This window comes from Callorhinus ursinus, unplaced genomic scaffold, assembly GCF_003265705.2.
Source record: "Callorhinus ursinus isolate GAN/ISIS: 27379988/994484 unplaced genomic scaffold, GSC_fseal_2.0 scaffold18, whole genome shotgun sequence".
NCBI lineage: Eukaryota > Metazoa > Chordata > Mammalia > Carnivora > Otariidae > Callorhinus > Callorhinus ursinus.
In genome coordinates this window covers 12,544,553-12,569,440 of record NW_027397080.1, presented here as the reverse complement: position 1 = coordinate 12,569,440, position 24,888 = coordinate 12,544,553, and the positions used below count along the sequence as shown (strand labels likewise).

The following is a 24,888-nucleotide window of genomic DNA, read 5'->3' as shown; positions in this document are numbered from 1 at the left end:
GTTAGGCCGCCATGTTAGCCTGACATCTGACTGTAACATACGGTGTTCGGCTCACCAACTATTTAGCAGGGAGAGTGTTCTCTCCTCTGACTCTGAAGTGGAGTTATCTTTGCCCTCTCTAGACTGTAACGAAAGGGTCACTCAGCTTTCAGACCGTGACGGCGGTGCCACTTGTCTTTCACCAAAAGCTGAGTGTATGTCTGCTTGCCCCTTGCTCACTGGGGTATAAAGGCTGCCCTTGAATCTCTCATCCAGGTACACCCTGGGGGGCAGGAGGGAGGTTCCATTAAAGGTCCTCTCTTCAGCTCCTCAGGAGAGATCTAGGACCCCCAGGGGCTGAGGAGTGGGGGGCTATGGCAGCAGGAAGCTTGGGGTACTGGAGGCTTGTGGTTGGGCTGCTGGGGCCCGGTTGGCTGCAGAGCCCTCAGGAGGAGGCAGGAAGTCAGGGTGGGACGTGGGCGCGCTGAGACAGGAGGTGGCTACCTCAGCGAAGGGAGCCGAAACTGTGTGTGAGCAGCCAGGCTGGGTCAGGAGGACCATGTGAACGGGGCCAGGGGGCTCCTGGGCTGGGCAGGTAAGGAGTCCTGGGAACAGGGGTCTAGGGACTGTGGTGGGAGGCCCGGCAGCGGGGGCTGCATCTGGGCATGGGGCTGGGCCCCTGGGCATTCAGCAGCCCTACAGGCTGGGGGAGAGAAAAATCTTGCAGGAGGTCAGGTGGGTGGTAGGCAGTGCTGCTGGTAAGGAGTAGCCTTACCTGAGTAGCCATTGGTTCTGGCCCCTGCCACACTGACCACCACCGGTCCCTACCTCGCTGGGAGTCTTTTCTTGGAAATCTGGCACATGGACTGTCAGGTATTAAAAAGGCCTTCAGAAATCCCCAAGTCCAGGGGTGCCTGGGTGGCTCATTCTGTTAAGCGTCTGCCTTCAGCTCAGGCCATGATATCAGGGTCCTGGGATCGAGTCCCGCATCGGGCTCCCTGATCAGCAGGGACTCTGCTTCTCCCTCTCCCTCTGCTTCTGCCCTCCCTCCTAACCCCACTCGTGATCTCTCTCTCTCTCTCAAATAAATAAATAAATAAAATCTTTAAAAAAAAATCACCAAGTCCAGTCCTGATCCCATGATGGATGAACCTCCTGAGGCCCAGAGAGGACAAGCCCTCCCTCTCCACAGTCACTCAGCAAGGCAGAGGTAGAGAAGGTGATGGCCTAGGCTAGGACTGCCCCCCATCCATGGGGCAGGGTGATGGTCAAGCTTGAGTCCCGGGACCCAGGAATCTTACTGATTGCTGGGGCAGACGCCAGTGACAAGAATCTTCTGAGTGAGAGAGAGAGAGATTGAGAGAGAGAGGAATCACCCAGAACATCCGGATTGACACCTGAGAAGTGATTTTAGGCTCAGTGACCAGCAGTGCTGGAGAGGTGGAAGTGTCTTCTGTTGGAAGTGGATGGATATGTGAGGGCATGTTTATCATCTGGGTTGGGGCCTCCAGGGCGGAAGTATCTGACCGGAGGCTGGGTAGTTGAAGGACAGAGAATGGAAAGGGAAGGGCAGAGGAAGGGCTATTTTTAACCGAGACAGGGGTGCAGTTGGCCCTGGGCAAGGAACGTCTGCACTTCTATCTGGAAAGTTGCCATTCCTGCCCCTGCCAAGTGTCACAGGTTGTCCCCTCCACTTGGTTCTTCTGGCTTCCATACCCCCCCGCCAATGCGTGTGTAGGACCAACTGGTCTTGCTGATTGCTACTTCAAACCCCAGGAAGGTGGAGGCCCAGGAAGGCATAGTCAGCTATCTGCCTATCCCCTCACTTTCTTCTGAGCCTTCAGTTTACGGGGGGCATCCCCATGTGAACCAGACTTTCCAGGTTTCCCTTGCCCTACCCTCTGCCATTGGAGTTTTTCTTGACATACAATTACCACCTAGTCAGCATGTCCCAGCCTTTCTCTTGTCTCCAAGTCGAAGGCCTGCAGCCTTTTGTGGGGGCCGGAGAACACACTGTCTCTCCCTGTGCTTCAGGGGGGCTCATCTGCACCCTGAATCTGCACCCCTCTCATCCAGCATGTGCTGATAGATGACTCAGGGTCCATTGCCCTCATGGGTCAGGGATGGAGGTTCTCCTCAAAGGGTAAAGGGCCAAATGATGGGGCAAGAGAATGAAATGAGGTTCTCAGAGAACAGAAGACTTCCCTCAGGTGATCTGGAAGGCTCCCTGGAAGAGTCAACACAGTTCTGGGAAGGACAAAGGCCCATTTTGGAAAGTACTTATGACATGAGCCCAGGTCACTGTCCCTAGTTTCTGTTTCTTGGGTACCATGAAGGCATAACAAGACCAAATGCCAGAGAGTTAATGGGTATGATGTAGGGCAAAGAACACAGGTTTCAGGGTCAGGCTGACCCAGGTACAATGCCGATTCTGCCATTTCCTTGAACAGTATTGACTTCACCTCTCCAGACTCCAAATTCCATAAAGAGGCAAAAATAATCTCTCCCTTACAGAATGTGTGTGTGGGGACTTTGTGATGTGCCGTGGGTTGTACCTGACACATAGTAGGTGCTTGACAGAGGTTAGGCAGCCTTCCTCCTATAAATGGGGCACCAAAGGGAAGGCTTTTCACACCCAGAATTATACCTACTCAGCACCTTGGCCGGCCAGCATACCACCCTCAGCACCTTGGCTGGCCTGCAGACCGCTCATTCCCTCACACTTGTGGTGTGGCTTTGCAAATGAGCTTGTTTCCTGTATATAGTGGGTGTGAGAGAATTCTAGACTGAGCCACAGGGTCTGCCTTAGAGGAGAGTCCCACACACATAACTTCATACACACACACACACACACACACACACACACACACACACACACACACATCTTATCCCAAACACCAGACATGTCATCAGAAAATGTCCGTGTGCAGGTATGGGCAGAAGCAGAGGCAGGTTCTACACACACAACACACACTGGATCTCACAAATCTGTACACACCCCCACAGGCTGATGACTTCAAGGTCAAGCTCAGTTCAGTGAAATCAATGCTGAGGGGAGCTGGGGGTGGGGGTGGGATGGGAATAGGCAAGACCAGGGTACCATCCAGGGAAGTGGCCTCCAACAACAAGCTTTGGCATTGGCTTTAAAGTAGCTGGTGCTGCATTTCCAATGCTTGTTCTAAAGAACACCAGTTCCATGAGGCACCTGGCAAGAGAATGGTTCTAGGGCCAAACCAACATGGCCTCAGCTCCAGACTGGCCCATATTAACTTCCTGGTCAATGTCAGCTTGTTAGCACTCTGAAAACTCCCCAAGAGATGGGACCTGATCAATTCTGTCTAACTCAGCATTTCCTAAACTTCCTTGGTCCCAGAAGCCTTTTTTCCTGGATGACCCATTCATTCCATGCCTACCTTTCCTGAGACAAGGAGAGGAACGGAAGGGTAGGCTCTGCAGCGAATCCTCCTCAAATGATTGTGTCTCTTGGCAGAGTTTCTGCATCGGTGGTGGCTTGTTGTTTTTTGTTTTTCAACTACAAAATTAGCACATGGCCTGTCGTTAAAAATCCAAACAATACAGGGCGCCTGGGTGGCTCAGATGGTTAAGCGTCTGCCTTCGGCTCAGGTCATGATCCCAGGGTCCTGGGATCGAGTCCCACTTCGGGCTCCCTGCTCCTTGGGAGCCTGCTTCTCCCTCTGCCTCTCTCTCTCTGTCTCTGTCTCTGTCTCTCATGAATAGATAAATAAAATCTTAAAAAAAATATGTGTATATATAAATTTAAAAAAAATCCAAACAATACAGAGGCATAAAAAGAAATATAAGAAACATAGCCCCCTCTGGTCTCACTGCTGGGATGTGTTCACTGCGAACAATTTGGTGTGCATCTTTCCAGATTTTCCTACGGACGGCTGCAGCCAAGTGTAGTGGTTAAGAGCCCCATCTCTGGAGGCAGACCAAGTTTCAACTCGCCACTCCGCCACTTATTTGTTTGTTATGAGGCCTTAGACAAATCGCTTCACGCTGTTTGTGCCTCAGTTTTTGCATGTGTAAAATGGGGATAAGAATAGCCTTTACGTCATAGGATTATTGTGAGAATTACATGAAAACATGCAAATAAAGGCTTAGCACAGAACCTGGCTGAAAAGAATCCTAAATATACACATTTAAATGAAATAGGCTTCTATGCTACATTCTGTTCTGTAACTTCCTTGCCATGTTTTTTTGTTTTGTTTTGTTTTGTTTTTTTGCTTGCCCTGTTATGTCCGGGATGTCTTCCCGTGTCAGTACATGGAGATCAACCTCATTTTTAGTGATTTGAGCTAAACGTCAACTTGGTAAATGGGTGGCGGTGGTGATTTTGCAAAGCTCCTTCCTGACAAGTACAGCTGTTTTGTGTTGCCAGTGTTGTTGTGAGTCACAGACAGTACCAGTCACTGAGCTGAAGACAGGTCTATGGCCTCCTGTGACATGGAGTATCCTGCCAGAGAGGGCAGGGCCCAATGGACAGGAACCTCTCTATCTGCTCACCTCTGTGTCCCCAGCACTAGATCAGAGCCTGGCACATAGAGGTACCCGTTAAATTTTTGTCAGCAGGCTGGCCAGTTAGGAAAATGGTGCCTCCTCTAACTCACCAACAGAGGTCTAAGCCCAAAGTTCTGTCTCACATTGCAGCATGTCCCGAAATAAGGCTTGTGCCTCTCTGGCGTGGAGTGATTTTAGGGGGTAATGAATGTGAATTTACATATGATATTATGTGTTTGTTTTAATGGATACTGATTTCTATCTATGGCTGGTGATACTGGTTTTCCATTTATGTATGGTAGCAAAGTTTCCATTTTAAGTAAATATATTAGGTGAAAAGGTGGTATTAAAGGTGAAAAGGTGGTCTGTGGAAGTGCCCAAAATCACAAAGGAGAATGAAAATGATTGATAACTGCTAATGTTAGCATTTAGACTGGAAAATGTTTAAGGCTGATGCAGTGAAATGCGCCTGCTAGCCTCAAATAGCAGTTAGAGTTGACCTTTAAACAACAGTGGGTTTGTGTTCCGACCACACGTAGTCGAAAATCCACATATAAACTTTGATTGCCCAAAAACTCAACGACAGTTGACCCTCGAATAATGCGAGAGTTTAGGGGCACTGACTACCAGCGCAGTCAAAAATCCACGTATAACTCTGATTCCCCAAAAAACTTTACTAATAGCGTACTGTTGACCAGAGCCTTACTGATAACATAAATAGTTGGTTAACGCATATTTTGTATGTTGTATGTCTTATATACTGTATTCTTAAAATAAGCTAGAGAAAAGAAAATGTTATCAAGAAAATAATAAGGAAGGGGCGCCTGGGTGGCTCAGTCGTTAAGCGTCTCAGGTCATAATCGGCTCAGGTCATAATCCCAGGGTCCTGGGATCGAGCCCTACATCAGGCACCCTGCTCAGCAGGAAGCCTGGTTCTCCCTCTCCCACTCCCCCTGCTTGTGTCCCCTCTCTCACTGTCTCTCTGTCAAATAAATAAAATCTTAAAAATATATATATCTTTAAAAATAAGCTAGAGAAAAGAAAATGTTATTAAGAAAATCATAAGGAAGGGGCGCCTGGGTGGCTCAGAGGGTTAAGCATCTGGCTTCAGCTCAGGTTATGGTCTCAGGATCTCGGGGTCCTGGGATCCAGCCCCGCATTGGGCTCCCTGCTCGGTGGGGAGTCTTCTTCTCTCTCTCCCTCTGCTCCTCCTTCTGGCTTGTTCTCTCTCTCTCTTGCTGTCTTCAAATGAATAAATAAAATCTTTAAAAATTTTTTAAAAATTAAAAAAAAAAAGAAAATCATAAGGAAGGCAGAGCCCCTGGCTCAGTCGGTAGAGCACGTGCCTCTTGATCTCAGGGTTGTAGGTTCGAGCCCCATGTTGGTTGTAGAGATGACTTAAAAAGAAAATCTTTAAACAAAAACAGAAAGAGGGGCGCCTGGGTGGCTCAGTTGGTTAAGCGACTGCCTTCGGCTTGGGTCATGATCCCGGAGTCCTGGGATCGAGTCCCACATTGGGCTCCCGGGTTGGCACGGAGCCTGCTTCTCCCTCTGACCCTCTCCCTTCTCATGCTGTTCCTCTCTCTCTCTCTCTCTCTCTCTCTCTCTCTCAAATAAATAAAATCTTAAAAAAAAGAAAGAAAAAATTTCAAAAAAAAAGAAAAAGAAAATCATGAGGAAGAGAAAATACATTTATAGTATTCTGTAAAATATCCACGAATAAGCAGAGCCATGTGGCACAAACCCATGTTGTTCAAGGGTCAACAGTGTTCTCATTTATTTAGTTCTTAGCATGTATCGAGCACATGATAAGCACTTTATGGGATCAGCTGTATCTCACAGGTAATACCTACAGCATCTCTACCTGCAGGTCCCACTTTATTTTTTTTCTAAGGTTTTATTTCCTTATTTGTCAGAGAGACAGAGAGAGCAAGAGAGAGAGCGCGCAGGCAGAGAGAGTGGCAGGCAGAGGGAGAAGCAGACTCCCTGCTGAACAGAGAACTCGATGTGGGGCTCGGTCCCAGGACCCTGGAATCAAGACCTGAGCCAAAGGCAGATTCTTAACCGACTGAGTCACCCAGGTGCCCCTGCTGGTCCCACTTTAATTCCCATTTTGCAGATGAAGGAATGGAGAGAGTCTCAGAGAGGTCTATTTTTATTTTTTCTTATAATTTTTTAAGAGATTTTATTTATTTATTTGATGGGGGGGAGCACAACAAGGGGAGCAGTAGAGGGAGAGGGAGAAGCAGGCTCCCTGCTGAACAGGGAGCCTGATGTGGGGCTCGATCCCAGGACCCTGGGATCATGACCTGAGCCTAAGGCAGAAGCCTAACCGACTGAGCCACCCAGGCAGCCCACAGAGAGGTTTAGTAAACTGCTCTGAGGCCTTCTGCCAGTGAGTGCCTGGGAGGCCTTGGGATTGACCTTGTGTCACTCAGACATTGATATGGTGAGCTGAGACTCCATGACCTGCAGACTCCCAGAACCTTAAATAAAGCATCATGGCTTGCCAAGTTGTAAGTAAGGCTCCTTCCATCCTGATAAAACCCACATGTCACAAAATGTGCACAGAAGTCCACAGGGAGCAGACTCACTAAAAGGGATTAGCGGTACATACAAGTTACTAGTTAGAGGGCCTCTACCAAAAATACCAGCTTGAGCATCACTGCTCTGTAGCCCATTTTTCTGGCGATAATTAACTAACAATCAGTTTTATGGTCAAGCCACTCAGATTTGTGAGAATAAATCCATCTTGTTTGCATTGAAGAGAAAGCTTACCTTTTTGTTCTCTATGGTTAAAAAAAAAAGGAGTTGTTATATCACAAAGGAACACATGAAAAAGGAGGGAACTCAGAACACATCCCTCTTTTACCCATTAGAAATCTTTTGCCATGCCTACCAACCCTGATTCTTGAGTACCACGACGAGGGACCCGTGTGGGTCACCTCCAAACCCAAGGCTCTTCATTGAACATATACAACTTTGCTAACAACCGAATCTCGGCCAAAGTAAAAGGTCAAGAAAATGTTTTAGATGATTCCCGACCAATTTTGCCACAAAGTCGCCCAGGGCACCATGATGGTCTGCCACGCGATAGCCTACCTGCTCTTGGCTAAGAAACCTGGGCAAGAAGCTGGCACACATTATGGACAGAATGTTAGATAAATGAATAGCTTTTATCTAACACGGGTTTAAGGGAGGAAAAGGGTTGCCTTTTTTTTTTTTTAAGGGGACACAACACATCCTAGGCCCAGCCAGCTGAGATAATGTCTATGGAGTTGATAAAGGTGAACGAATTGGCAAGAATTGGAACTCATGGTGATATGAACCCTAAACAGGTCTGGGTTCAGATGATCCAGGCCAGGAGCTGCACGTAGCCTGGGATTTTTGATCAGTTCTACCAAGTGATCAGGGCCGCTGCGTGTATTGGGCACTATGCTGAGGGGCACGAAGGGGTGGGGACTGAGGTCCAGCCCTCACTCTACTCTCCAAGTGTGAAACCCCAGGGAGGGGTGGCTCTTTATAATTGGCACAAGGTGCTGTGTGGACCACGGGTAGCTCTGAATTTCACTGAGAACATAACAGACCCTGAGAGGAGGTCTAGATCTACAAATCCCTGCTATTGACCTTGAATTCCTGAGTTGGGAGAAGAGAATGTCCTTTGTCATTCACCTCAGAATCCGCCCTCATTGCTGGTTCTGAGAACCCTGAGGATTCTCTGGATCTGTTTTTTCTTCTTTTTTTTCTTTCTTTCAGACAATGAGACATTTGTTTATTATTTTTATAGATTTTATTTATCTAATTGAAAGAGAGAAAGAGAGAATGAGCAGGGAAGAGGAGCAGAGGAAAAGGGAAAAGCAGACTCCCTGCTGAGCAGGGAGCTTGATCCTAGGACCCCAAGATCATGACCTAAGTCAAATGAGTCAGTCGCTAAACCGACTGAGCCACCCAGGTACCCCTGACAATGAGACATTTATATTAAGATTTAATTTTGATTTTCTTTTTACTGACCTCATTTATTAACCTGGTTAGATCGTTTTGGCTACCCAGTAATTTTTGTCAAACTAAGACAAGAAGGATGAGACCCACATTTTGTATAAATAGATGTATCCATATATGACCTCACAATTACACAGGGACAAGCGCAAACTATACATCCCCCCATTCTGTGATACATCCACCTGCACACACAGCCTCAGACAAACCCACGGGCATGCACACAAAAGCATGATGCTCACTGAATCATATGCCTTCATATACACAGTCCTGCATTCACCAGTCAGGTAAATGTACATTCAGAAGCATGCATTCTAGGTGGAAGGAGAATTGCCTTGGAGAAAAAGGCCTTTGTTAACAGCACAATGATCAAATTTTTTTTAAAGATTTTATTTATTTATTTGAGAGAGAGCGAGAGAGATCACAGAGGGAGAGGAAGAAGCAGACCTGCCGCTGAGCGAAGAGCCCAATACGGCGCTCAATCCCGGAACCCTGAGATCATGACCTGAGCCAAAGGCAGACACTTAACCGACTGAGCCACCCAGGCGCCCCATGATAAAATTTTTGTTAAAGATTTTATTTATTTATTTATTTGAGAGAGCGAGAATGAGAGAGAGAGAGAGAGAGCACATGAGAGGGGGGAGGGTCAGAGGGAGAAGCAGACTCCCCGCTGAGCAGGGAGTCCGATGTGGGACTCGATCCCGGAACTCCAGGATCGTGACCTGAGCCGAAGGCAGTTGCTCAACCAACTGAGCCACCCAGGCGCCCCCCCATGATAAAATTTTTGATGAAGAGTGGCTCCCCACCCTGTCAGACCTGCCTCCCTGCCCTGTTTCCTCCATGACCTCTCAGGATCCTCCACCCCCTTTGGTCTTCCCAGGGAGTGAAGAGTAGAGGAGAGTACCTTGATAAAAGGAGTAGGGACCTGATTTGAGTTTCGCCTCTGCCTAGAGTCCTCACGTGCTCTTGGGGAAATTATGTAACCTCTCTGATCCCCCAGCTTCTCCATCTTTTGTTTTTTAAGATTTTATTTATTTATTTGAGAGAGAGAGAATGAGAGATAGAGAGCGCGAGAGGGAAGAGGGTCAGAGGGAGAAGCAGACTCCCTGCCGAACAGGGAGCCCGATGTGGGACTCGATCCCGGGACTCCGGGATCATGACCTGAGCCGAAGGCAGTCGCTTAACCGACTGAGCCACCCAGGCGCCCCCCAGCTTCTCCATCTTTTAAAACAAAGCTGGTAAAGTACACTAGTGCTTCTAAACTCTTCCCTCCCAGACTCCTTGGCCCCTTCCCCTGTTGTACTCCCCACCCTCCTGGGTCAGGGATCTTGTGATTTTGAAGTTTTTGCCTACTAAACTACTTCATTTAAGTACTCACTTTCATGTTCTCTAATTCAAATTTTGATCAGAGACAATCAGCATGCACTGAAGAAAGAGTAATATAATTCGTCAAACTAAGAAACAAATTACAGTACAATTTAGGTTTTTGTTTGTTTGTTTTGTTTTTTTTTTAAGATTTTATTTATTTGACATAGAAAGAGAGAAAGAGAGAGGGAGAGCCAGAGAGACAAGTGGGGGAAACAGCAGAGGGAGAGGGAGAAGCAGACATCCTCCCCCCACCCCCCGAGCAAGGAGCCCGATGCGGGGCTCGATCCCAGGACCCTGAGATCATGACCTGAGCCGAAGGCAGCCGCCTAACTGACTGAGCCACTCAGGCGCCCCTCCCTTTAGGTTTTTTTAAAATACTGAAATAACCTGCAGGCCTCCCACATTATCCTGGGGCCTCCCAAGAGCATGGAGCTCCCAGTAGCTGGGAGCCACTCACCAAAATCATCTCTGGCATTGCCAGATCCTACGGTCTCATGCTTGCTGCCAGGCCCTACACTCCATAGTTCACACTTTTATAGAGGGCAGGATCTGCTCCCTGCAGCCCGAGAGCTCCAGGACCACACAGCAAGCTGTGGAGGAAACACTAGGGGTCAGCTTCCCAGAGGAGTTAGAACGCCTTTTGGCTTAATCAAGACACAGCTTGACTTTTTCCTCATTCCTGGCCCCAGTCTTTGGGAACGTCAGGTCCTCTCTGGGAGGCCCAGATTTAGTCCAGGAACTAGGTCTTGTCTGCGTGCTGTCCTGGACCCTGGCCCGAGGCCTTGGGGCTCTTTTCCCCTTCTCCCCTCCCCGAATGACCAGGTACCAGCTTCCAGCCCTGTGGTTTGCAGTCTAGACTCCTGGCCCTTCACTGGCCTCTCCTCCCTGCTGAATCCAAACTCCTTCTCTTACCTCAACCTCAAGCTTTTCTCATCTCTCTCTTACTCTTCTCTGAAGCCTCTGAGAATGTCAGCCTGGAAGGGACCTTACAGATCTAAGTCCAACTCCAGCTAATGTTGGTGTTCTCTCTTCAATATAACCAACCAATATAACCAACCAACCAACCAACCAACTAACCAAGGTCCGTTTGAGTGTCACAAAAACAGGATGCTCACGGCCTCACTCGATAGCTCAGCTCATCTTAGGCTGCTTCCAGATGGTTATCAGTGCTTCTCTGGAGGCTTTTGCTGCTCATTAGTTCCTAGCCATAATAGAATTAGGTGTCAAAAAAGCCATTGGCAGGGGCACCTGGGTGGTCAGTCATTAGGCGTATGCCTTCAGCTCAGGTCATGGTCCCAGGGTCCTGGGATCAAGCCCCACATCGGGCTCCCTGCTGAGCGGGAAGCCTGCTTCTCCCTCTCCCACTCCCCCTGCTTGTGTTCCCTCTCTCTCTGGGTCTCTCTCTGTCAAATAAATAAATAATCAAATCTTACTATTTAAGGCAGACGCTTAACGACTGAGCCACCTAGGCGCCCCAATAATAAAATCTTTTTTTTTAAGATTTTATTTATTTCTTTGACAGATAGAGACATAGAGAGAGAGGGAACACAAGCAGGGGGAGTAGGAGAGGGAGAAGCAGGCTTCCCCGTGGAGCAGGGAGCCCGATGTGGGGCTCGATCCCAGGACCCTGGGATCACGACCTGAGCCGAAGGCAGCCGCTTAACGACTGAGCCACCCAGGCACCCCTCCCAATAATAAAATCTTTAAAAAATAATTTATTTGTCAGAGAGAGCACAAGCAGCGGGGGAACAGCAGGGAGAGAGAGAAGCTGGCTCCCTGCTGAGCAAGGAGCCTGATGCGGGGCTCGATCCCAGAACCCTGAGATCATGACCTGAACCAAAATCAAGAGTCAGGCGCTTAACCGACTGAGCCACCCAGGCGCCCCATAAATAAAATCTTAAAAAAAAAAGCCATTTGCAGTCGTAGATGAATGGTTGAGCAGGACTTCTCAAATGTCTCTCCTCCACATTCCAGGACTCCTAACAGTAGAGGGGAGAGTGAATGTGTACCCTTTTCCTTGAAAGTCTCTTGATTTGGCTTAAAATTCCATGTACGTTTTGCATGTTCCTCCATAACAGATCTGTTTGTTTAACTATATGCATAAGATCAGATAACACTCATGTTCTAGGAAGATGTACACCCATGACTTCTGGTACCCATGACGGGTTCTGAGTATCTCAGTTTAAGAAACATGAGTTTCTAGTAAGGAGGATTATTTACCAATCCCATTCTCCCACCCTCCGAAGTAGGTGCTGGGAGGGCAGAATGAGCAGTGATGGAAGTCTTTCTCAGCCCTAAGCTAAGCTAACATTTGTGTAAGCTTATGAGAAAGGGATGATGATCCCCACTGGACAGGAAAAGAAAAGTGAAGCTTGGGAAGAACGATTTCAGCAAAGTCATATAGTAAATGTCAGAACTGGGGTTTGAACTTAGGTCTCTGACTCTGAGGCTTGTCCTTGAGTCTTTTTTTCTTTTTTAGTTGAAATGTAATTGACATGTGTCCTTCAGTCTTGCAAACCCCAAAATCTCCATTACTCCCCACTTCTACTTGGTCCCAGCATGTATTAACATCTCTAGCTTTGTTCTGGCCCAAAGAGGTTGTGTGAGTTTAATTTTTTAAAAAAGATTTATTTATTTATTTATTTTTAGAGAGAGAGCGTGCCCAAGCCAGGGGAGGGGCAGAGGGAGAGAGAATTCCAAGCAGACTCCCCGCTGAGTGCAGAGCCCGAGGAGTGGAGGGGGGCTTGATCTCACAACCCTGAAACCATGACCTGAGTTGAAACCAAGAGTCAGAAACTCAACCGACTGAGCCACCCAGGTGCCCTGCGTGAGCTTAATTTTTTTTTTTTAGGATTTATTTATTCGAGGGAGTGGAAGGGGCTGAGGGAGAGGGAGAGAGAAACTTAAGCAGACTCTGCACTGAGTGGGGAGCCCGAGGTGGGGCTCAATCTCACAACCCCAAGATCAGACCTGAGCCAAAACCAAAAGTTGGACGCTCAACCAATTGCACCACCCAAGTGCCCCCACGTGAGTTTAATTTTAAGCAGGTCTCTCTGGGCCTCCGTTTGCTTGTCTAAAATCAGAAGTTAGACTTGGTGATTTCTAAGACCCTTGTAGATGGGAGAGTCTGTGCATGAACCCTACACATACCAACATTTATTAATGACAAGTAGTTCTGGCTGCTGGGACATTCAGGCAAATAAAGCACAGCTTCTGTTCTGAATGAACCCCCCCATCTCATCAAGGGGGTGGGAAAGGCAGTGGGACTGACACATAAATCCATCTAGTCATGGCACTCAGTGCTAACTGATGACTGTGTCTGAGTAGAGTGTTGTAGGAACAGGGTATTGGGAGGGCTTCACGGGGAGGTGATATTTGAGCTGAGCCCTGAAGGTTGAGTTAGCTCAGTAGGCAGACAAGAAAGTATTCATGGTAGGGGAACCACATGTGCAAAGGTATGGAGTAAGAAAATAGTAGGGGATGTTTGGGAAAGGCAGGGGTAGCTCAGAATGAAGGTTGTGTGAGTGTGTGTGTGTGTGTGTGTGTGTGTGTGTGTGTGTGTGTGTATGTATCAGAGTAGAGTGTGGAGGTGGATTTGATCTTGATATTAAAGGGTCATGGGGGAGGACCTGGGTGGCTCTGTCATTTGAGTGTCCAGCTCTCGGTTTTGGCTCTGGTGGTGATCTCAGGGTCATGGTGTTGAGCCCTATCGGGCTCTGAGCTTGGCAGAGGGGTCTACTTGGGATTCTCTCTCTGCCACCTGCATGTGCTCTCTCTCTCTAGAATGAATAAATAAATCATTATTTTTATTTTTATTTTTTTTTTATTTGACACAGAGAGAGCACAAGCAGGGGGAGCAGCAGGCAAGGGAGAGGGAGAAGCAGGCTCACTGCTCGATCCCAGGACCCCAGGATCATGACCTGAAACGAAGGCAGACGCTTAACCGTCTGAGCCACCCAGGCGCCCCTATTATTTTTTATTTTTAAAGATTTTATTTATTTATTTATTTATTTATTTATTTATTTATTTATTTATTTAAGAGGGAGCACGAGAGGGAGAAGCAGACTCCCTGATGAGCAGGGAGGCCAACCCGGGCCTTGATCCCAGAACCCTGAGATCATGACCTGAGCCGAAGGAAGACACTCAACAGACTGAGCCACCCAGGTGCCCCAATAATTTTTTTTAAAGGGTCATGGGGCTCTTGGGTGGCTCAGTCAGTTAAGCTTCGGACTCTTGATCTTGGCTCAGGGCTTGATCGCAAGACTGTGAATTTGAGCCCCGCTTGGAACCTACTTAAAAAAAAAGGGTCTTGAATGGTAAATTGAATTTTACTGAGGACTAGTGCTTTCTAAGCCGTTCTGAGGAGCAGCCCTAGGGAACGAGGTATCTCAGGACTCCTGGGGGCTTCACAATGACGTCTCTGCTCTGTTTCAGGCAGAACAGCCCCATTTTTACCTACTTTATCTATGAGGTTCTGCTTGATTTCCATCTGACAAAAAGTTTGTCAGATTTACATATGACAAAAAGTTTCCACTGCTTAAGCAAACAAACAAATAAAAAAGTTACGGCCAATAGCGACACTGAAGGGTTTTCTGCTGGTGAGAATCAGAACCCTCTGAAGGAGGGGTTCCTGGGCGACTCTGTCGTTAAGCGTCTGCCTTCAGCTCAGGTCATAATCCCAGGGTCCTGGGATGGAGCCCCGCATCCAGCTCCCTGCTCTGTGGGAAGCCTGCTTCTCCCTCTCCCACTCCCCCTGCTTGTGTTCCCTCTCTCGCTGTGTCTCTCTCTGTCAAATAAATAAAATCTCTAAAAAAAAAAAAGAACCCTCTGAAGGAGACTTGTTCTGGGGAAGGCTGGGGCCTGATCTCTGACATTAGGGAGCAGGAAACTCTTATTCAGCTTCCTGAGCCAGAGAGGGGAGTTGTAATTAGGAGGTGGGGCATACACGCCTCTCTGGTAGGGGAGGATCAAAATTTAGGGCTCCCCCAGGGCCTGGGGAAGTGTGTGTGATCTCTAGTAGGTAGTCCTCTAACATGGGGGATGGGAGGAAAGAGAGGGTTGGGGGAGAGGCAGGAAGTGGGCAACTAGGCTAACAAAGGTATCTGTGGCGGTTTGCCCATCCCAGGTGGGAGGGCGGGGCTTAGGGCTCAGTGGGGGCCCATGTATGATTTTACTTGTGGCCCCGGGGCTCAGAGAGAGCACCAGTAGGGAGCTCCTTACCCGACCAACTCGACCCATTTCAGCTTTTCTGTGGCTGGTGAATGGGGATGGGGGCCTGACAATCTCAGGTACTTCCGGAAATTCCCAGGGCAAGGCCCTAGGATGTCTAATGTTGGGGAAGTAGATCTTAGGGGAGCCCCTTCAGCCCCCTCTCCATTGCCCCAGGGACCATGGGCTGTAGCTGCAGCTCAAACCCTGAAGATGACTGGATGGAAAACATCGATGTATGTGAGAACTGCCATTACCCCATAGTCCCACTGGACAGCAAGACCACGGTAAGAGGCAAGACGGGGGACTTGGTGAGGGAGTTGGGTGGAGTATACAAGCCAGAAGGAAATGGACCACCACTGGAATAACAGAGTAGCCCTTTCTCCTTGGAAAACAGAAAGGAAAGGAGGTCCAGAGAGGGGAAGGGACTCTCCTAAGTAGTCGGCAAAAGCAGGGATAAGACCCAGCCAAGCTGGAGAAGTGAAAACAGGGCAGTGGGGAAGGGAGCCAGGATCTGACTCAGGTTCCTGCTCTCTGACCCCACTTTCACCCCCCACTCCACAGCTGCCCATCTGGAATGGCTCTGACGTGCGGGATCCACTGGTTACCTACGAAGGCTCCAACCCCCCAGCCTCACCATTGCAAGGTGACCTCACAACCAGCAGGGCCTGAAAGTTAAGGGCCATGGATCCTTGGCTGTGGGCCTCCATCTCCCTATTCACTCTCTACCCAGCCTTGCCTCTCTTGCCCCAGGTCTTCTCTGCTACCCTGTAATTCCTGAACTCTCTGCTCCCAGCCTAGTCCAGGCTGGTTCTCCCTGACGCCCTCTGTCTTTCCAGATAACCTGGTTATCGCTAAGTACAGCTATGAGCCCTCTCACGATGGAGACTTGGGCTTCGAGAAGGGTGAACAGCTCCGGATCCTGGAGCAGTGAGTGCCCCCTCCCCGCCACCCATCCTTGCCCTACCGGAGCATGGGAGGGAGCAGGGATTCCCTGTATCGCGGTCCCTGACTGGCTTGCAGCGGGGGGCCCTTGGGACAAAATAGGAGGCTCCAGAGTGCTGGGCTGGAGGGTGGGGTGGCATGGTGTAACGGGGGGCTCTGAAGGTTTCCAGCCCAATCCAAGTCCAAGGAGACCCCACCGACAGCCTCTGTCGCGCAGGAACGGCGAGTGGTGGAAGGCGCAGTCCCTGACCACGGGCCAGGAAGGCTTCATCCCCTTCAACTTCGTGGCCAAAGCGAACAGCCTGGAGCCGGAACCGTAAGTGGGGACTCCCGGGGACGAAGGGTGGGAGCAGAGGCGGGGTGCTAGGGCTGGTGGTGAATGCTTGAGGGCGATGGAGGAGGAACTGACGAACCACAGTCGACGGCCTTCCCTTCTGCCTTGTGCAGCTGGTTCTTCAAGAACCTAAGCCGCAAGGACGCTGAGCGGCAGCTCCTGGCGCCCGGGAACACGCACGGCTCCTTCCTGATCCGGGAGAGCGAGAGCACCGCGGGTGAGCCGCCGGGCGGGGCCGGGGCCGGGGGCGGGGCCGCAGCGCCGAGGTGTGGGCCGGGTGATCCCCGGGAAGGCGCGCGGGCCGGGGGCGCCCCTCGCAGGAGGCCACCCTCCCGCTCTTCTGCATTCGTTCACCGATTCTTTCATCCAGGATCGTTCTCACTGTCCGTGCGGGACTTCGACCAGAACCAGGGAGAGGTGGTGAAACATTACAAAATCCGTAACCTGGACAAAGGCGGCTTCTACATCACCCCCCGCATCACTTTTCCTGGCCTGCACGAGCTGGTCCGCCATTACACCAGTGAGCCCTAGCAGGGGCCCCTCAGACGTGCTCCTGAGGCTCCTTCACCTGTGCCCTACCAGCCTGCCTCCCCTAAGTCCCTCCCAGGGGTGCCCTCCCCCCATCTTAGTATGCTCCTTCATTCCCCGCAGTGGGCGAAGTGCGGTACCCGATAGCCCAGTGTCGGGTGACAACCCCACGCATCCCCTGCCAGTCCATTTCCCCTGGACGGGGACTTGGCCCGGTGGGGACTCACGGGGACACCCGAGTCTGCCGTATTGACGGCCCTAACCCCCTCCCTTGTGCTCGCAGATGCTTCGGACGGGCTGTGCACGCGGTTGAGTCGCCCCTGCCAGACCCAGAAGCCCCAGAAGCCTTGGTGGGAGGACGAGTGGGAGGTTCCCAGGGAGACGCTGAAGCTGGTGGAGCGGCTGGGGGCTGGCCAGTTCGGGGAGGTGTGGATGGGTGAGTGAGGCCCCCCGGGACTGCGGGGGAAGGGGGAAAGGGGAGTTGTCCGCTGAAGTCGTGAGACTCCTGAGACAGCATCCGGGCCAACTACCTGGCTCCGGGTGCTCGGGCTCCCAGTGATTCCCCAATCCCTCCCTGCCCCAGGGTACTACAAGGGGCACACAAAGGTGGCAGTGAAGAGCCTGAAGCAGGGCAGCATGTCCCCCGACGCCTTCCTGGCCGAGGCCAACCACATGAAGAAGCTGCAACACCAGAGACTGGTCCGGCTCCACGCGGTGGTCACCCAGGAGCCCATCTACATCATCACGGAATACATGGAGAACGGTGGGTGCCGTCACTGTGATCAACTGCTGGGGGGCGCTGCCATCTCCTCTGCCCCTGATAGAAGATGGAGGAGATCTGCCTTTTCGCCTGGCTCAGCACCGAGGGCTTCTCGTTTTCCTGGGTCCCTAAAGACTCATCACTAGAGACGGGAAGAGGGTGTGATGTCTGCCTGTCTGGGAGCCCAGTCTAAGGTGGCAGGCAATCGAAGAGCTTTCATTTCTCATCTTCCCTGACCTGCAGTCCTACCTTGATCTTGGGATGCTTGTATTTTTCAAGTTTTTATTTACTTGTTTGAGAGAGAGAGAGCAAGAGAGAGAGAGAGAGAACAGGCAGTGGGGAGAGGCCGAAGCAGGTTCCCCACCCAGCAGGGAGCCCAGCTCGAGCCCAAGACCCTGGGATCATGACCTGAGCCAAGGCAGATGCTTAACCCATGAGCCACCCAGGCGGGCCAAGATGCTTGATTTCAAATGAGTGGGTCTCTAGCCCTATTTCTCTCTTCCTTTTGACCCTGACCCTTGGGAGGGCAGATCTGCCCCAAATCTCTCTTTTTCAGTTCTAGGTGAGCCCCTTGCCCTCCCTTGGACTGATTGAGAGCTCCCAGAAAGGTGGATAGAAGTTTCTAGCTCCCCCCCAAAAAAAGTTCCTAGGTCCAGCTTTGTCACCAGTTTGCCGTGACACAGGCCAAGTCCCTGTCCCATCTCTGGTGCTCATTTCCCCAGAGTATAACATCAGAAATCTGGACGGGCTTACCCAGAAATGATTTAGAGTAGTCATTAAGGGCTCTAGAATCACCTGCCTGTGTTAGAATCTTGCTTTCACGATTGTGTGGCCTTGGGCCAATCACTTCACTGCTCTGTGATATGGTTTCCTCATCTGTAAAATGGTGATAATAATGGTATAGTAACTTTCTCATAGGGCCTTTGTGAGGATGAAAGAGTCAGCGTATATAGAGCAGGTAGAATAGTGTCTGCAATATATTAACTGCTCAGTAAGTTTGTGTTGTCATCTGGCTCTGATTCTTTGGGCGTATAAGATCTGTCCACCTTCCAGGGAGGGAAAAAAGCTCTCTCTCTCTTTTTTTAAAGATTTTATTTATTTGACACAGAGAGAGAGAGTGAGAGAGAGACAGCACAAGCAGGGGGAGTGGCAGGCAGGCAGAGGGAGAGGGAGAAGCAGGCTCTCTGCTGAGCAAGGACCCCGATGTAGGGCTCGATCCCAGGACCCTGGGATCATGACCTGAACCAAAGGCAGCCACTTAACCGACTGAGCCACCCAGGCACCCTGGGAAAAAAAGCTCTTAATTGGCTAATGGATTCTGGAAGTAGCAAATAGGTTTTACCCTGTGGGCCAACTTCAGTTGGTAGTTGCTTAGAGTTCTGTGTTGAGGAGGATTCTGAGGTTCATTGGAAACGAGTGCTGGGATTGATCAGCAGCATCTGCCATGGATCTGATGTAGGGGTGGCAGTACATACCTCCATATTTGCTGTGTCTGGGGGAGCCTTTTATCTTTGGTGACTAATTCAGCGCCCGTAGTGGGGATACTTAGGTCGTTGCCATCTTTACACAGGGTTTTAATCTCTTGAGAAGGGCTAGCAGTCACTAGCTCCGTTCCAGCAACTCTCAACCCTGGTCTTCCCCTAGTCACCCTCTGCTCCCAGACGTGGTCCCTCAGCCCCCCAGGCACCTCTTTCTATACTCCATTCAATACCTTCAGCACACATTTATCACTGCTTACTTTGGACTGGGCACTGGGAACATGGACGGACAAAACAAGGCTCCTGCTTTCAGGGGAAGTTCATTTTCATTATGTGGCACAAACTCTAGGAAAACCAGAGTTTTGCCACAGGAGAGTTCCAGCATGTCACGGGGAATGTAGATAATGATGCAACTTATTAGGCCTGGTAGGGTCTAGAGAGGCTTCCTAGAGGAATAGTCTAGCTGAGCCATGAAAGAAAAGTAGAATTTTTAGCAGACAGAGATGGGACAAAGAGACTTTGAGGTGAGAGCCCAGTGGTCTATGTGAAAAAAATCTCAAAATTGTCTAGAGTAGGTGAAGTGAAAGAGGCAGGAGTGCGGGGCGGGGGGGGCGCCTGGGTGGCTCAGTCGTTAAGCGGCTGCCTTCGGCTCAGGTCATGATCCCAGGGTCCTGAGATCGAGCTCCACATTGGGCTCCCTGCTTGGCAGAAGCTTGCTTCTCCCTCTCCCACTCCCCCTGCTTGTGTTCCCTCTCTTGCTGTGTCTTTCTCTGTCAAATAAATAAAATCTTAAAAAAAGGGGGGGGAGGAGTGGGGGAAAGAGAAGAAACTACAGTATGGACCATGCAGGGCTTTGGACACCTGGCTAAGGAGTCTGGACTCTACCCCATTGGTGACAAGAAGCTTACAGACTTCTCCAAGCATGCTCCATCCTAGGCCCCAGGAAAAGACTTCATAGATCCTGGGTACCTTCACCCTGAACGCACACTTCTCCATTCTCACCCCTTATTCTTCTTTCCACATGTCAGATACTGCTTCTAGACAGCCAGTTAGGGGAGAAGGGTCTGGGAGCTTTCTGCTGGGGCAACTTGAGTGAGCAACTTTTGCTTCTGCTCACAGGGAGCCTGGTGGATTTCCTCAAGACCCCCGCAGGCATCAAGCTGACCATCAACAAACTCTTGGACATGGCAGCCCAAGTAAGGAGACTGGGGAGGGGCTGGAGAGGCGCACAGCCCAGTGGGATAAGGATGTCTCGCCCAGGGCTGCTGACCTCCTACCTGGTCTGCAGATTGCAGAGGGCATGGCATTCATTGAAGAACGGAACTATATCCATCGTGACCTGAGGGCTGCCAACATCCTGGTATCTGACACCCTGAGCTGCAAGATTGCAGACTTTGGCCTAGCACGCCTCATCGAGGACAACGAGTACACAGCCAGGGAGGGTAGGTGTATGATATAAGGGAAGTCTGGGGCCTGCAGGGTCTGGCCAAGCAGACCCAGGTGACCTCACTCTGCCTCCCTCCAGGAGCCAAGTTTCCCATTAAGTGGACAGCACCAGAAGCCATTAACTACGGGACATTCACCATCAAGTCAGACGTGTGGTCTTTTGGGATCCTGCTGACGGAGATTGTCACCCACGGCCGCATCCCTTACCCAGGTCAGGGCCAAGGGCAGGAAGATGAAAGAGTGTTGGGGAAGAGCAGCAAATCCATGTCTGTCCACTCACTTCATCTGTCCCTGGTTCAAATTCTGAATCTTTCTAGCTGCTTTTTCTGTATTCACTCAGGACTCCAGCATGCCCAGTCAGGTGCCATGTCTCCCAGGGCTGGCTTCCATGTCTCTCTTGATTTCTCTCCTCCTTCAATAATCGCAGCTCTTTTCTTAAGTTCTGACTCGGGCAGCCTAGGATGGTAGAAGTGGATCTGGCTCAGGAGGGAAAAGGCCTGCCTTTATTACCAGATCTGCCACTGATGCTAACTTTCTGTTTGGGTTTGATCAGATCATTCTTTCTCTCTCCATCTGTAAATTATGAGGTTAGAATAGTACCTGGCCCATACTAAGCACTCAAGAGTGTTAGGTTTTATTATTATTTTTTTAAAGATTTATTTATTTATTTTAGAGAGTGAGCGAGCTGGGGGAGGGGTGAGGGAGAGGGAGAGAGAGAATCTCAAGCAGACTCCCCACTGAACACAGAGCCAACTCGGGGTTTGATCTCATGACCCTGAGATTAAGACCTGAGCCAAAATCAAGAGTCAGATGCTTAACCGACTGAGCCACCCAGGAGCCCCTAGGTTTTATTAATAATCATCATTTTGGGCAAGTGACTTCACCTCTCTGAGTCTCAGTTTCCTGATATGAACAATGGAGACTATTTGTGAAAGAGCTTGACTCCCAGTAGGTACTTACTAAACACTGACTTCCCTTCCCTCTGAAACTTTCCATCTAAAGAATGAGAGAGACATATAAATGACTAATTCCTACCCTCTCCCATCCCTTCCTCTAGCCTGCAGACAAAGTCCTTTACCCCTGAATTCAGCCAAGACAGATGGAATTTTTTGAAAGGAACTTGCTAGGAAATTCTGGGGAAAGGAAATGGAACACAAAGGGGAGAGAGGTCACGGAGTCCAGTGGCCGGATATGCAGAAGCTTCCCACATCCCCAGAGCACTATGTACAGAATTTTCCTCCTAGAAAGGTAAAGGCACCTTAGAATCAGGTGAGAGCCTGAAGGACTACTCTGCCCAGGATTGGCCCCATCACAGAGTCCAAGGGCAGCACGGGGGCTAGAACCACGTTGCAGTTATCCTGCCAAGCATCCTTACTGCTCCTCCACTGTGCCCACAGAGGTGGACCCATGGAGAATTTCTCTGTTAGAAGAAAAAAAAGCATGGGGCACCTGGCTGGCTCAGGTAGTATAGCATGCAACTCTTGATCTCAGGCTCATGAGTTCAAGCCCCATACTGGGCATGGAACCCACTTAAAAATCAATAAATCAATAAATCAATTAACTAATTAATTTTTAAAAAGATGAAAAAAAGCATTGAAAGCATGGTGATAATTGGCAACTGACACATGGCTTCAGGGTCAGGGAGACAATGGGGAGTAATGGTGACCTGGGTGAACTTGCATCTGCTCCAGAAGATGGTTGCTACTAAGACATAGGGACCCCCAAAACAGATCTTTTCTTTTTTTTTTTTTTTAAAGATTTTATTTATTTATCTGACAGATAGAGAGATAGCGAGAGAGGGAACACAAGCAGGGGGAGTGGGAGAGGGAGAAGCAGGCTTCCCGCTGAGCAGGGAGCCCGATGCGGGGCTCTATCCCAGGACCCTGGGATCGTGACCCGAGCCAAAGGCAGACACTTAACGACTGAGCCACCCAGGCGCCCCCCCCTTTTTTTCAAGATTTTTAAAATATGTTCATTTGAGACAGACAGAGAAAGAAAGAGTGAGCATGAACAGGGGAGAGAAGCAGAGGGAGAGGGAGAAGCAGACTTCCTGCTGAGCCCGGAGCCTGATGCAGGGCTCGATCCCAGGACCTGAAGATCATGACCTGAGCCAAAGGCAGACGCTTAACCATCTGAGCCACCCAGGTTCCCCCAGATCTTTTCTTTTTCAAGGGAAGCCAAAACTTGGAATTTTAGGAAAATTTGCCTATATCCAAATATTGATGATTGATTCAAATTATTTAAAAACACAGCAGGGCGCCTGGGTGGCTCAGTCGATTAAGCATCCAACCCTTGATCTCAGCTGAGGTCTTGATCTCAAAGTCTTGAGTCCAAGCCCCACATTGGGGAGCCCACTTAAAAATAAAGAAATAAAAATAAAAATAAAAATACGACAGGGGTCAAACCAAAGTATGTCTGTGGGCTATATTTAGGCTGGGTGCAGACTATGTGTTTGCATCCTTGACTCTAGCCATGGGTATTTAATTCCCTGGTCCATGTCCTCTAATTTCCTGGTTTTAAGGGATGTGGCCCCCAAATTATTTAATCTGGGTCATTGAGGGGCCTGCTGAACCTCCCTTATGCAGAGTCTGCTTTGCTGGGGTCCAGGGCCCATCTGGCTTCCTGATGCAGCATGTCATGTGCCTGGCCCCAAAGCCAGAGAAGCCTCACCCTTGTGTTGTCTGTGGACTCCCATGCCCCTGGGCCCTGACCACCCCATCTTTCCCCACCAAATCATAATAATCACAGATATTCTTCATGCAGCATCTCCTCTCCAGGCCCTATATTTGGTGCCTTATATGCACTGTCTCATTCAATTTTTTTTAAAGATTTTATTTATTTTATTTGAGAGAGAGAATGAGAGAGAGAGAGTACATGAGAGGGGGGAGGCTCAGAGGGAGAAGCAGACTCCCTGCTGAGCAGGGAGCCCAATGCTGGACTCGATCCCGGAACTCCAGGATCATGACCTGAGCCGAAGGCAGTCGCTTAACCAACTGAGCCACCCAGGCACCCTCTCATTCAATTTTCATAACAGCTGTATGAGGTAGGAGCTACTCTTAGGTCCATTTCCCAGATGAGGAAACTGAGGCTCAAAGAGGGGAGGTGGCTCACCCAAGGTCTCACAGTCAACATGTACGTGTTATTGGGTGCTTAAGCCACAGCCGACACTCCAAGTGGCGTGACTGAGATTTGGCGGGTACCTGAAGCATATGGTCTTATTATTGGTGCAGACCGAGATCATTTTGGATTGGTGCTCACACTGTGCCAGTTAAATATTCTGAACATCACCCCTGCCGTGGGTGTCTAAAGCCTGGAGTCTTGATATTGTTTCTCCCATCAATTTCTAGGGATGACCAATCCTGAGGTGATTCAGAACCTGGAGCGAGGCTACCGCATGGTGCGACCTGACAACTGTCCCGAGGAGCTGTACCACCTCATGATGCTGTGCTGGAAGGAGCACCCAGAGGAACGGCCCACCTTTGACTACCTGCGCAGTGTGCTGGAGGACTTCTTCACAGCCACAGAGGGCCAGTACCAGCCCCAGCCCTGACAGACCTAGCTGGCCATGGCCCGGAGCCCTCCCTCCATCTAGCCAACCTGGCTGGGGGTGATGCAGTTCTTGTGTCATACCCATGTGGCCTATGCACATGTGGACTCTGCGTGTGAATCCCACCCACGTGTGGCACATCCACTTCTTGTGTGTTATACGGGGGTTCAATAGTTGTGTGGGCTTTGCACAGGTGTCTTGTGCATGTGTGGTATGTGTATATATGTCTTGGGCACCTGTTCAAGTCGTCCCTCTGCGGGCCGTTCTACTTCCCAAGACCACCAGAGAGAAGAGCGACGCCTGTGATTGACACCAGCTTCTGCCCACCCCCTTTTCCTTTCCCCTAGCCATCAAGAAGCTCCTTGAAGGCTGGGACCTTATCTAATACCTCTGTGTGCTCCTCCTTGGTGCCTGGCACACATCGGGAGCTCAATAAATGACTCTGTGTTGATGAAGATTGTACATCTCTCAGCTCCCCACTCCCATCTCCTCTTCCTTGGGAGGGAGGAATGGGGGTTCAGAAGATGGAAAATAAGTCACCCTGAATTGGGGTGAAAGATGGGATGAGGGGGTGTCTGAACTTTTTCCAGCTCTGCTGATTTGGGGGGCTAAGAGAAAGTTCCTACACTTTGCTGTATGGGTTCTTTGAACTCCTTCAAACCCCCACCCCAAAGGATTAAGGGTGACCCCTACCCAGAACCTCCTAGGGAGTGGGTGTGTCCCAGGACCCTTCCCTCCTGTTATATAAGGGCAATAGCACTTTTTTACAGCTTCTGAT

The 24,888-nt window shown here is 49.9% G+C and overlaps 1 protein-coding gene across 1 annotated transcript; it reads left to right on the top strand.

Moving 5' to 3' along the window:
- The first annotated feature begins 457 nt into the window (after positions 1–457).
- LCK (LCK proto-oncogene, Src family tyrosine kinase) lies at positions 458–24,565 on the top strand. The gene is made up of 13 exons (XM_025856073.2): positions 458–574; positions 15,250–15,359; positions 15,637–15,718; positions 15,912–16,002; positions 16,235–16,333; positions 16,465–16,568; positions 16,722–16,871; positions 17,163–17,315; positions 17,463–17,642; positions 20,237–20,313; positions 20,406–20,559; positions 20,643–20,774; positions 23,911–24,565. The coding sequence occupies exons 2-13, from the start codon at positions 15,255–15,257 to the stop codon at positions 24,111–24,113; spliced, it is 1,530 nt and encodes a 509-aa protein (XP_025711858.1). The 5' UTR covers positions 458–574; positions 15,250–15,254; the 3' UTR covers positions 24,114–24,565.
- Positions 24,566–24,888: the final 323 nt, after the last annotated feature.

Bases quoted from the DNA above. Each gene is read 5' to 3' on its own strand.
- LCK (XM_025856073.2), top strand. From the start codon at position 15,255: ATGGGCTGTAGCTGCAGCTCAAACCCTGAAGATGACTGGATGGAAAAC. The intron at 16,872-17,162 runs GTGAGCCCTAGC...TTGTGCTCGCAG, and splicing joins GCTGGTCCGCCATTACACCA to ATGCTTCGGACGGGCTGTGC. The intron at 20,775-23,910 runs GTCAGGGCCAAG...ATCAATTTCTAG, and splicing joins CGGCCGCATCCCTTACCCAG to GGATGACCAATCCTGAGGTG.